Consider the following 13,571-nt stretch of genomic DNA (forward strand, 5'->3'; position numbering starts at 1 on the left):
CACTTGGGAGGCTGAATAAAAGATCACTGAGTTCAAGGTCAGCCTGGGCTATAGTGAGACCATGCCTCAAAAAGGCAATAGGAAGGCTGGAGAGATGGCTTAGAGGTTAAGGCACTTGCCTGCAAAGCCTAAGGGTCCTGGTTCAATTTCCCCAGAATCCATGTAAGCCAGATGCACAAGGTGGCACACACGTCTGGAGTTCATGTGCAGTAGTTAGAAGCCCTGGCTGGCATGCCCATTTTCATATTCTCTCTCTCTCATAATAAGTAAATTAACTTTGTAAAAAGCCAAAATGGGCTGGAGAGATTGCTTAGTGGTTAACGCACTTGCCTACGAAGCCTAAGAACCCAGGTTTGATTCCCCAGGACCCACACAGGTGCACATGGTGGTGCTGGCGTCTGGGGTTCGTTTGCAGTGGCTGGAGACCTGACAGACCCATTCTGTCTTATCTGCTGCTTTCTCTCAAGTAAATAAGTAAAAATAAAATATTTTTTAAAAAGCCAAAGGGAGGGAGAGAGGAAGGAAGGAAATAAATTTAAAGTTGTAGGTCTAGTATTCAATGAAGGGGACAATGGACAATAGACGCTCATGGCAAGCACAGGAAAGAATAGCCGAAAACACAGAGTGAGAAACCCTGCCTGAAAATAGGTGGAAAATTAGAGCTGACCTATGTTCTTTGACCTTCATGCCTATGTACACACACACACACACACACACACACACAAATACACTCACACTAGGTTATCTTGGGCTAGAATGAGACTCTTGCTTCGGTGGCGGGTGGGGGGGGGATAAGACAAAGGAGACACAAAATCAGAAATCAGTTTAAATAGCCATATATATGACTTGTGGCTATTATATTGGACATGCAAGTATAGTATAGACATTGTCCACCAAAGACACCCTTTACTCTTCTGGAAAAGTTTCTTTTTTCCCACTATACTACTAAATTATTTGTACTTTTTTTTTTTTTTTCGAGGTAGGGTCTTACTCTAGCCCAGGCTGACCTGGAATTCACTATGGAGTCTCAGGGTGGCCTCGAACTCATGGCAATCCTCCTACCTCTGCCTCCCGAGTAACTATTTGTACTTTTAAATTGAATTACATTTCCTTAGGAAGGATAAACTGGTTTCCACATGGCTATTTTACTTCTTTCTCTTTTTGCTTCCTCTGATTCCCTTTTTTTAAAAAATATTTTATTTATTTTACAGAGAAAGAGGGAAAGAGAAAGAATGGGTGTGCCAGGGCCTCCAGCCACTGCAAACGAACTCCAGATGTGTGCACCCCCTTGAGCATCTGCCTTACATGGGTCCCAGGGAATCGAAGCTGGGTTCTTTGGCTTTTCAGACGAATGCCTTAACCACTAAGCAATCCCTCCAGCCCCTGATTCCCTTTTAAAAAAAAATATGAGGGCTGAAGAGATGGCTTAGAGGTTAAGGCGCATGCCAGTGAAGCCTAAAGACTCCGGTTTCATTCTCCAGGTCCCACATAAGACAGATGCACATGGTGGCACATGTGTCTAGAGTTCATTTGCAGTGGCTAGATGTCCTGGCACACCCATTATCACTCTCTCACACACTCTCTCCCCTTCTCTCTGTCTGTAATAAATAAATAAAAATAAAAATCTTTTTTAAAAGAAAAAGAAATATGAGCCAGGCGTGGTGGTGCATGCCTTTAATCTCAGAACTTGGGAGGCAGAGGTAGGAGGACCTCTGTGAGTTCAAGACCACCCTGAGACTACCTAGTGAATTCCAGGTCAGCCTGGACTAGAGTTAAACCCTCCCCTGAAAAGCCAAAATAATAAAGAATAATAGTAATAAAAAATAAAAAAGAAGTAAACTGAAACAGTTCTTAAGGTTACAAAATGTAATAACCATTGTATCGATTTGCATGGCAAACATAAGTTCTTAATAAATGAGTTGATTTTGTATTATAAATGAATGAATGGTAACAATAGACAATTTAAATTTTTAAAAGATTGTCAGTCTGACAAAATCTGTTTAGGAACAGTGTTGGCAGTTATATAGAGAAGCCAGGACCTAGCATGGTGGTGTAGCGGAATGGTAGCTCATGCCTTTAGTCACAGCACTTGGGAGGCTGAGGTAGGCGGTAGCCAGCCTAGGCTACAGTGTGCGTTCCAGGTCAGCCTTGGCTAGAATGAGACCTGCTTCAAAGAAAACAACAACAGGGTCTGGAGAGAGAGCTCAGTGGTTAAGATGTTTGCCTGAAAAGCCTAATGACCCAGGTTTGATTCCCCAGTACCCACATAAAAGCCAGATGCACAAAGTCTCACATGCATCTGGAGTTCACTTGCAGTGGCTGGAGGTCCTGGCATGCTTGTTCTCTCTGACTCTCTTCTCTCTCTGCTTGCAAGTAAATGAATAATTTTTTTTAAAAATGTTTTTAAGGAACTTTATTTATTTGAGAGAGAGTTAGAGTCAGAAGGAGAGAGAATGGGCACACCAGGGCCTTCAGCCACTGTAAAAAAATTACTGACACATGTGCCACCTTGTGTACCTGAGTACTGGGGAATTAAACCCGGGTCCTTTGGCTTTGCAGGCCAGTGCCTTAACCACTAAGCCATCTCTCCAGCCCAAATATATATTTATTTTATTTTTTTTTAATTTTTTTATTTATTTGAGAGTGACAGACACAGAGAGAAAGACAGATAGAGGGAGAGAGAGAGAGAATGGGCACGCCAGGGCTTCCAGCCTCTGCAAACAAACTCCAGACGCGTGTGCCCCCTTGTGCATCTGGCTAACGTGGGACCTGGGGAACCGAGCCTCGAACCGGGGTCCTTAGGCTTCACAGGCAAGCGCTTAACCGCTAAGCCATCTCTCCAGCCCCCAAATATATTTTTAATTAAGACAAAAAGGGCTGGAGAGATGGCTTAATGGTTAAGGCATTTGCCTGCAAACCCAAAAGATCCTGGTTCAATTTTCCAGGACCCACGTAAGCTAGGTACACAAGGGAATGCAAGCATCTGGAGTTAGTTTGCAGTGACTGGAGACCCTGGTGTACCCATTCTCTCCCTTCTTCCCTCCCTCTCTTTGTCCCTCCCTCCTCTCTCTTTCTCTCAAATAAATAAATAAAAATGTATTATAAAAAGTCAATTAAAAAAAACAAGAAAGGATAAATTGAATATTAAATTAATTTGGCAAACAAAATCAAACATGACTTCCAAAATGAAGATTATAATAGTTTTTGAAAGAGCATTGTGAATATATACTCAAATTTCATAAAGAGATCTAGCCTTTTACTTAACAATTATTTGTTATACTTGGGGCTAAGTACTTATGCTATGCTGAGCACTATTCTTTTTTTTTAATATATTTTTTTAAATTTTGTTTTTTTATTTTTATTTATTTATTTGAGAGCGACAGACACAGAGAGAAAGACAGATAGAGGAAGAGAGAGAGAGAATGGGCACGCCAGGGCTTCCAGCCTCTGCAAACGAACTCCAGACGCATGCGCCCCCTTGTGCATCTGGCTAACGTGGGACCTGGGGAACCGAGCCTCGAACCGGGGTCCTTAGGCTTCACAGGCAAGCGCTTAACCGCTAAGCCATCTCTCCAGCCCCTGAGCACTATTCTTGATGTAGAAGTTACAGCCATGAGTGAGATATAGTCTTTGCTTTGATGGAACTTAGTTCAAACAATTAAACCAACAAGTTAGCATATCAATAAGAAATATAGTACTTAAATGACTACATATAGGGGAGCCCCTCATCAAAGTTTTAGGGGAACAGGAGGGGACTTGGGGGGCTTCACTTCAGAGAAGCCCTCCCTGTGTAGGGGATAGGACTTGGAAAGGAAGAATAAGAAATCAAAAGGATGGAGATCCTAAACTTCCTTTATATTTGCCCAGTATTTATTATTATCTCAAATGTGTATATTATTTGAGAGAGAGAGAAAGAAGAAGGTAGAAAAAGAGAAAATGGACACACCAGAGCGTCTAGCCCTGCAAATGAACTCCAGACACATGTGCCACCTTGTACATGTGACTTACTTGGTCCTGGCGAATCAATCCTGGGTTCTTTGCTTTGCAGACAAGTGCTGTGACTGCTAAGCCATCTCTCCAGCTCTTGCCCAGTATTTCCTATCTACCATCCCCTGGGTACTGTTCTGTGTGCCGAGGACTCAGCAGTGAACAAAGGTGACACACAGCTCTGCCCTCAGAAGATTACATCATAGAGGAGCTTCTAAAGGCAGCTTTCTTTCTTTCTTGTTGTCTGTTTTTGAGATAGGGTCTCGATCCATCCCAGGCTGACCCTGTACTCACTTTGTAGTTCCAGGCTGCTTCGGGCTCATAGCGATCCACATACCTCTGACTCTCGAGTGCTAGGATCAAGCATCTTTCTTATTTGAGGCAGTAATAATGTATCTATTAGATGCTTTTGTTCTGAAGTATTAGAAAATAAAGGTTGCAAGGGAAAAGTGGGGATGAGTGGGGGAGGGTATTACCATGGGATATTTTTTATAATCATGGAACATGTTAATAAAAATTGTGAAAAGGAAAAAAAAAAAGAAGAAAAAAAATCTACAAATAGAAGTGAGGGGAGGAGAAGTAAGAGGTAAGCAGAAGAGTTGATGAGACTCTCAGCTGGAGCCAGGTTTCACAACAGTAATTGCAGAGTTCCACTGAGCAGAAGCAGGTGAAACTGAAGGCCTGGGCCTTTTCTCTCAGCCTGTCCACAGTCCAGCAAAGCTTGCAATCATCAGTGTTGATGTGCCTAAAATACTTTTCCCTATACCCAGTTCATTTGACTGGAACTTTTCATTTATCCAATATCCAAAATTTCCGTTTTGAAGAGACTAGTAGTATGGCATTAATACTTTTCAAAAAGCAAAAGTAAACCTGTGGCTGGAGAGGTAGTGTGGTCATTCATTTGTAGTAGTAAGAGGCCCTGACCCCTTTCAAATTAATAAATTATCTCTTTATTCACAGAATTAATCACTGATGGCTCTATTCCTATCTGAACACAGCAGAATTCGTGAAAACTTTAAAACATCCCTTCATTGCCAACCACTCAGATACTATTTTATGTCTTAGTGCACATAGAATGTACAAAATAAAAGTTCCACCTTGAATCTGCCATCTTCAGCTAGGTATAGACTTCATGTGAGATAGATTTGCTTTCTTTCTGGATTTTTTTCCAGTTATAGAAATCAACATTATATACATACGTGAGTGTGTGTGTGTGTGTGTGTGCAAATAAAAATGATTGACCTTTTTCTCCCCTCTTTATCCCATTGTTTCTCAATGGTGTATCAATTTTCATTTGTCAAATATCCAACTTTCAGTTTCGAAGAGACTAATAATATGGTACTCATACTTTTCAAAAAATAAATAAATAAATAAACCTGGAAAAAAACACAAAAATAAAGGTTGCTTAAGTAGTAAGCTGTCCCAAGTTAGTTTTAACTCCAGTGTCAGTTGAACTGTGGGCTCAGAGATTTAGGACATTTTCTCCTTTACTTTCCTCGCAATATCTTGGACTCCCCCTAGGTAACAGGTTGTCTATAGTGACTTCAGACCGTGTGTCTCCACAGGAAGGAATCTCAATCTTGAAAGAGAGGGCATCACTTCCTTGTGCTTTTTTACATGTTTTTAAGAATTGTGATAAAACACCATTCTAACCATTGTAAGTTCAGCAGTGCTAAAATGCATTCATTCATTCCTATCATTATAAAGTAGATGTTCAGAACTTTCTCATCTTACAAATCTGAAACTCTGCCTACTAAACAACACCTCATTTCCCGCCTTCCATTACCTCTGGTGAAAGCTTCTCTTTCTTGACTGTTACTAAATAGCATTGCTATGAACCTGAGTTTGCAAAATTATGCTTTCTTTCGTTTCCTTTGTAAATATACCTAGAAGTAGGATTTCTGGATCATTTGGTAGTTTTGTTTTTAATTCCTTTCCCACTAACCAGACCTGCTTCATGGACCTACTGTCAGCTAATTACCACTAAGGACTAGAGTTACCATGGTGTGGCATATGTTAATCAGGATTCATGAGCTCCAGTTGGGGAGGGAACTTACTTCTCCTAAAGTCCATTATCACTTGGTATATGAACAACAGTTGACTTGCATTCATAAGAAGCAAGTAATGAACTTTGGGAGTCCACATTGTATCCATCTTAAATGTTAAATCTTTGTTTTTGTTTTTGTTGTTTTGTTTTGAGGTATAGTCTCACTCTAGCCAGGCTGACCTGAAATTAACTATGTAGTCTCAGGGTGGCTTTGAACTCATGGTGATCCTCCTACCTCAGCCTTCCGAGTGCCGGAATTAAAGGCATGCACCACCATGCCCAGCTTAAATGTTGAATCTTTCTTTGTCTCTTTTAGGGCTGAAGAGATCCCTTTGAAAATCTTGGCCCACAATGGCTTGGTTGGAAGACTGATTGGCAAAGAAGGCAGAAATTTGAAGAAAATTGAACACGAGACAGGGACCAAGATAACAATCTCATCGTAAGCCACCTATTCAAATTATGTCCCATAGTGACTGACTAGAGCATTTCATATGCTTAATTCATTCACCTGCATTTCCCTAACCATACATGATGTGATTATCTCTGCTATCATGAGAAGAAATAAAGGGCTGGGTGTGGCTCGGTAGTAGAGTGATTGCTTAGTATACTGGAGGCCCTGGTTCTATCCCCAGCACCACAAAAAAAAAAAAAAAAAAAAAGATGGAAAAGAAAAAGTACAGGTAGGCCTGTCATCACAGGCCTTACTCCCAGCTACTCAGGAGGTGGAGGCAGGACAGCCAGAAGTTCACGGTCTCTCTTGGCCACAGAGTAAGCTGAGGCTAGCATGGGAAATTTGGTGAGCCCCATTCTCAAAATAAAAGTAAAAATGAGGGCTGTCTAGCATGTGCAAGGGTCTAGCACTCCTTCCCTCAAAAATAAATGCACATACACAAATAAGATTTGAGTTATGGTAGAGAGTCTATGCCAGAGTAGTATAAGGGATTCCAGTCTGAAATTTTAATTTTTTTATATTTAATTTTTATTTATTTATTTATGTATTTGGGCGAGAGAGAGAGAATGAGAATGGGCATGCCAAGGCCTCCAGCCACTGCAAATAAACTACAGACACATGTGCCACCTAACACATCTGGCTTATGTGGGTCCTGGGGAACTGAACCTGGGGTCCTTTGGCTTTGCAGGCAAGCACCTTAACTGCTAAGCCATTTCTCTAGCTTGGGAGTTTTAATTTTTTTTTTTCTATCCAACAAGGAATTATTTTCCTTTTCTGTTGGCCAGCTTGCAGGACCTGAGCATTTACAACCCAGAAAGAACCATAACTGTGAAGGGCACAGCTGACGCTTGTACCAGTGCTGAGGTAGAGATTATGAAGAAGCTTCGTGAGGCCTTTGAAAGTGATATGCTGGCTGTTAATGTAAGTGTTGCGCTTCCTTCCACCGCTCCCCGCGTTTCAGCAGGACCTAAGCCTCTCAAAGGGCAACTGCCATTCAGCCAGTGAGCAGGTGCCTTAGAATAGGAATCAGGAGTTTTTCCCAGCTTCTTGGGGTAAAGGCGTTAATCAGGAAACCAACTAGTAAACCATTATAAGCACACAACTAGATAAAACTGTGTGAAGTCATTCAAATCATGCTTTTAGAACTATAAAATGAGGAGCTGGAGGGATGGCTTAGTGGTTAAGGTGCTGACCTGCAAAGCCAAAGGACCTAGGTTCAATTCCCCAGGACCCATGTTAGCCAGATGCACAAGGGGACACATGCTTCTGGAGTTTGTTTGCAGTGGCTGGATGCCTTGGTGTGCCCATTCTCTCTTTTTCCCTCCCTGTCTCTCTCCCTCGTTCTCTGTGAATAAATAAAAATAAAATATTAAAAAAGAACTATAGGGCTGGAGAGATGGCTTAGCGGTTAAGCGCTTGCCTGTGAAGCCTAAGGACCCCGGTTCTAGGCTCGGTCCCCAGGTCCCACGTTAGCCAGATGCATAAGGGGGCGCACGCGTCTGGAGTTCGTTGGCAGAGGCTGGAAGCCCTGGCGCGCCCATTCTCTCTCTCTCCCTCTATCTGTCTTTCTCTCTGTGTCTGTCACTCTCAAATAAATAAATAAATTTTTAAAAAAAAGAACTATAAAATGAGGAAATGCTTATGATGTTACAAAAGTGACAAAAGCATATATGTATACATATATGTACATATATATTTATGTGAAATAATGTGGATCAAAATGACTAGAAGACTATATTACAATAATAAAAATAGCAGGTATTAGGTAACTAGATCCTCCTGACTTTCTGTGTCTGCATGTGTGCATGCAGGCCATGGCACATATGTGGAGTTTCAAGGATAACTTTCTGGTCGTTTCTCACCTTTCCACCTCGTTTGAAGCAAAATTTCTCTCTCTAGGTCTCTTTCTGCTTTTGTGATCTTTGCTGTTCTTACCACCACAAGATTCTGGTACATTCTCTTCTCGTATTTCCACCTTCCGTCTTACTGTCAGTGGACTGGAATTACAGAAAGAGCTCACCATGTCTTCCATCTTTTAATGTGGGCTCTGGGGAGGATCGAACTCAGGTCTTGGGGCTTGAACAGTGAGCACTTCATCCTTCTACTGAGGCATCTCTGCAGTCCATTTTTTTCTGCCTTATAAATATTTTGTACTATTCTCTTGTTTCTATTTAAATTTTAATACATATTCTTTTGTTTGTTTGATTGTTTTATTTTGTTATTATTAGGGTTTTTTTTTGCTTGTTTGTTTTGGTTTGGTTTTCAAGGTAGGGTCTCATTCTAGCTGGAATTCACTATGTAGTCTCAGGGTGGCCTCAAACTCACGGCAATCCACTACCTCTGCCTCTCAAGTGCTGGGATCAAAGATGTGTGCCACCACACCTGCCCTTGTTTGGTTTATTGAGGTAGGGTTTGGCTCTAGCCCAGGCGGACCTGGAATTCACTATGAAGTCTCAGGCTGACCTCAACTCACAACAATCCTCCTACCTCTGCTTTCTGAGTGCTGGGATTAAAGGCATGTGCCACCATGCGTGGCATAAAATATATTTACAATTCACTGTGAGTAGAGTGCATGCTTAGCATGAGTAATGCCTTGGATTTGCTATCCTGCACCAAAATGAATCAAATCATTAGGCCTAATGACACACAGGTACTCACATAAGCATGTGTGCCCAGGGCCTGTAGTCCTTGCAGGTGAGGTTGAGAACTGAGCCCAGGAGTTTAAGACCAGCGTGGGCAACATAGTGAGACACTATCTCAAGAGAAGTTGAGAGAGAATAGAGGGAAAGAAAACTGGTTTTCATCTCTTGTTGAGATTGCCTAGTAAATGTTGTCATTCAATTGAATGCTCACTAACACTGCAAGGGACAGATATGGGTATGTCCTTCCTATTACAGCTGCCTACCTAATTCCCACTGTATAATATTTTTTCTAGATTTTTGTTTTGTTTTGTTTTTTCGAGGTAGGGTCTCATTCTAGCCCAGGCTGACCTGGAAGTCACTCTGTAGTCTCAGGGTGGCCTTGAACTCATGACAGTTCTCCTACCTCTGCCTCCCGAGTTCTGAGATGAAAGGCATGCACACCACTATGCCTGGCTCCACTTTGTAATTTTTTAAAATCTTAAAAATAATTTGCCCATAAATAAAGCCCAGGCTCAGCTCAGAAAAGTAAAACTTTTATTTTTTAAAATATTTTTATTTATTTGAGAGAGAAATAGAGACACACACAGAGAGAATGAATGAATCAATGATGTGAGTGTATGGGCCAGGGCCCATTATCACATCTGGCTTTACATGGGTATTGGAGAATTGAATCCAGGCCGTCAGGTTTTGCAAGTGTCTTTAACTGCTGAGCCACCTCTCCAGCCCAACTTTTTTTTTTTTTTTTTTTTTTTTTTTGAGGTAGGGTCTCACTCTAGTCCAGGCTGATCTGGAATTCACTCTGTATTCTCAGGATGTCCTTGAACTCAGGGCAATCCTCCTACCTCTGTTCTGGGGTTAAAGTATGCGCCACCACGTCCAGCACAGCCCAACATTTTATTCTTAATACAACTTTCTGAGAGTGGAAAGCATCCTCTGATAAACCTTCATAGGCCATATAATCCAAGTTCAACAGTTATCACCTCATGTGGCCTGTTGATTTCATCCATATCCAATCCTTGTTGGATGACTTTGAAGCAAGTTCTGATAATGTATCATGGAGAAATCAGTGTTGACCAAGTGCTTTGGGTGACACCCCCGCTCCTTCATAACAATTCCATAATTCCTAAGGGGTCTTTTTCTCCATTCCCCACATCACCCAAACCCATTTGATCAGCACACAGGAATTATGGCGCAGGATGAGAAGGGGCAGAGGAAGATACTATTGTGCAACTTTCCTTGGGTTTGGACTTGGTGTGGATGTATCATCTGACCATCTAATTGTCTTTATGTATGCTCTTGATATCTTATGCTAAACATACCTTTTCATGAATACCTGGACACACACATAATTTTAGAAGCATATTTTAAAAAATAATTATTTACTTGACACAGCAAGAAGCAGATAGAAATCCTAGCATTTGGGAGGCAGAGGTAGTAGGATCACCATGAGTTCAAGGCCAACCTAAGAGTACCTAGTGAATTCCAGGTTAGCCTGGGCTAGAGCGAGACCCTACCTTGAAAAAAAAAAAAAAGGCAGATAGAGACAGAGAGAGTATGTATGGGCATGCCAGGGCTTCCTGCCACTGCAAATGAATTCAAGACACATGTGCTGCTTTGTGAATCTGGCTTTGTGGGTACTAGGGAATTGAACCCAGGCCATCGGGCTTTGCAAGAAAACTCCTTTAGCCAGGCATGATGGTGCATGCCTTTTATTCCAGCACTTAGGAGGCAGAGGTAGGAGGATCTCCGTAAGTTCAAGGCCACCCTGAGAATACAGAGTGAATTCTAGGTCAGCCTAGGCTAGGGTGAGACCCTACCTCAAAAAACTTAAGAACAAGAGAGAGAGAGAGAGAGAGAGAGAGGGAGAGGGAGAGGGAGAGGGAGGGAGGTCCTTTAAACGCTGAGCCATCTCTCCAGCCTTCCTGGAAACATTCAAAAAAATCAAGGTGCTCCAAATATCACCACCTAAGAGCATATCACTATGCCAAAGACACACTGAAAAAAGAATGACATAAATTATAAAATCTTATATATTACATACACTGAGGGGGAAGAACGCAGTTTTACTACTCTGCATTCTAAAAACAGGAGGCCCAAGTTACAGTGTAACTTTAGCCACAGAAAAGAAAAGGTCAGAAAACTGCTTCATTTCCAGAAAGACCGAGTACTGGGGGAGTTTGGCAGAGTCCAGCATAGGTGACTGCATTCCTCTTCCTCCGAAGGCTGGGTAGATACAATGTGCCTTTAGCCCTGATAGTTGCTCCATGTTTAAATGTGAAATAATCAAAATGATCATGAAGCTGGCAACCCAGTGATGAGGAGAAAAAGGAACCATCTCACACATGGATAAAGAGAGTGTGGTGGTTTGATTCAGGTGTCTCCCATAAACTTAGGTGTTCTGAATGCTAGGATCCCAGCTGATGGAGATTTGGGAAATAACGCCTCCTGGAGGGAGTGTATCGTTGGGGGCGGGCTTATGGGCTTTATAGCCAGTTTCCCCTTGCCAGTGTTTGGCACACTCCTCTGTTGCTGTTGTCCACCTTATGTTGCCCAGGTGGTGATGTCCACCCTCTGCTCATGCCATCGTTTTCCCCTGCCATCATGGAGCTTCCCCCTCAAGCCTGTAAGCCAAAATAAGCCTATTTTTTCCCACAAGCTGCTCTTGGTTGGGTGATTTCTACCAGCAATGCAAACCTGACTGTAACAGTAAAGTGGTACCAAGAGTGGGGTTGCTGCTGGACACCTGACTGTGTGGCTTTGGCCTTTTGCAGCTGATTTTCAAGAAGAATGTGGAAGGATTTGAGACCTTGACCTAAGAGACATCTTGCAGTGCTATAAGTACAGTTTAATGAACTATTCTGGTCAGAGCTGAACAACCTGAATGCAGTAAGAACTATGGACTGTCAAGTTTGGCTTGTGAGGATGAGAAAGAGCTTTGCCTGGACAGGGCTTACAGCAGTTTGTATGAAAAGCCTATTGCTATGCCCATGTTCTGAGAAGTTGTGCAGGGTTGCTTTGCGTAAAAATGAACTGGTGTGAGCAGAGAGATATGGCACAGAAAAAAAAAATCTTTGGGTGAACTGCTGTCCATTGAGCTGCAATTTAGACATTACAACCTTTGAGACTGGGCTAGCTGACCTGCATTGGGACAACAGGAAGAATGTAGACTCTTTGGAAGGGGCCTGAGTGCTCAAGGAGTGTCCTGTTCTTCAAAGTTGGCTTTATTCCCCCCTGGATTAACAAATTGACAACCTACCTGATATTGTGGAGTATAAGAAATGCAGGAAAGAGAGGGTCATTGAGTTTGCACCATGGTCTTGTGTTTTGGAAATGGCCATGGGCAGTGTGAAGCAGGTTTGCTGGTTGTCTGCATGGAGACCCCATGGGGCCATGAGGATGAACTGTGGTTTGCAGTAGAGACCCAGTGGAGATGCCAGGACGAGATGGCTGCTAAGGAGAGCTTCCAGCCCCTATGTAGTTTTCCAGGACTGTGAGTAGCCTAGCTGGAGGGGCAGAATTTGAACTCGAGAGACTTGTTGCTGGTTAGGATTATTGGACTTGGGGACTTGTCACTGTCAAGAGTTACTGGGTTTGAAGCTACAGAGTTTGATGTTTGCCCTGGTTGTTTTAAATCTAGTATTGGTTGAATATTTCTTTGCTATGCCCAATGCCATATTTTACCATAGTGTGGATGTTGATTCTATGCCATTATTGGCTTTTTGGGGATTTTTTTTGGTATTATGGCTCAGTTAAAAGACATATTAGGATTGATAAAAACTATGGGGACTTTTAAAGTTGGACTGAGTACATTGTATTTTACATCATGTATGGATATCAGTTTTTGGGGACTGGGGGCAGAATGTGGTGGTTTGATTTCCAGTGTCCCCCATAAATTTAGGTGTTCTGAATGCTAGGTTCCCAGCTGATGGAGATTTGGGAATTAACACCTCCTGGAGGGATTGTTTGGGGTGGGCTTATGGCCAGTTTCCCCTTGCCAGTGTTTGGCACACTCCCCTGTTGCTATTGTCCACTTTATGTTGGCCAGGGGGTGACGTCCACCCTCTGCTCATGTTGTTGTTTTCCCCTGCCATTATGGAACTTCCCGCTCAAGCCTGTAAGCCAAAATAAGCTCTTTTTTTCCCCACAAGTTGCTCTTGGTTGGGTGATTTCTACCAGCAATGCGAACTCAACTGTAACTACCTGTGTGCTTCCTTAGTGAACTGACCCATCCCTGGGTACCTATCCCTAAAAAAGGCATGGTGGCACCTGCCATTAACCCCAGCACTTCGGAAGCTTAGGTAAGGAGAATCACTGTGAGTTTGAGGCTATCCTGGGGCTACCGAATAAATTCTAGGTCAGCCTGGGCTAGAGTAAGATCTTGAAAAAAAAGCAAATGAAAAAGAAAAGACTATGGACCCAATCTGTTTTCATTCGAGGAACATTT

At 42.3% G+C, this 13,571-nt stretch overlaps 1 protein-coding gene across 2 annotated transcripts in view; it reads left to right on the top strand.

Moving 5' to 3' along the window:
• Positions 1 to 13,571, top strand: part of Igf2bp2 (insulin like growth factor 2 mRNA binding protein 2) — a 175,006-nt gene that overhangs the window by 124,331 nt on the left and 37,104 nt on the right. For both annotated transcript variants that reach the window (XM_004654310.2, XM_004654309.3), the window contains exons 8-9: positions 6,351 to 6,473; positions 7,271 to 7,406. In XM_004654310.2, the coding sequence (XP_004654367.1) occupies positions 6,351 to 6,473; positions 7,271 to 7,406 (259 nt within the window). The remainder of the gene's footprint in view (positions 1 to 6,350; positions 6,474 to 7,270; positions 7,407 to 13,571) is intronic.

Source organism: Jaculus jaculus, chromosome 5 (genome assembly GCF_020740685.1).
Source record: "Jaculus jaculus isolate mJacJac1 chromosome 5, mJacJac1.mat.Y.cur, whole genome shotgun sequence".
Lineage (NCBI taxonomy): Eukaryota > Metazoa > Chordata > Mammalia > Rodentia > Dipodidae > Jaculus > Jaculus jaculus.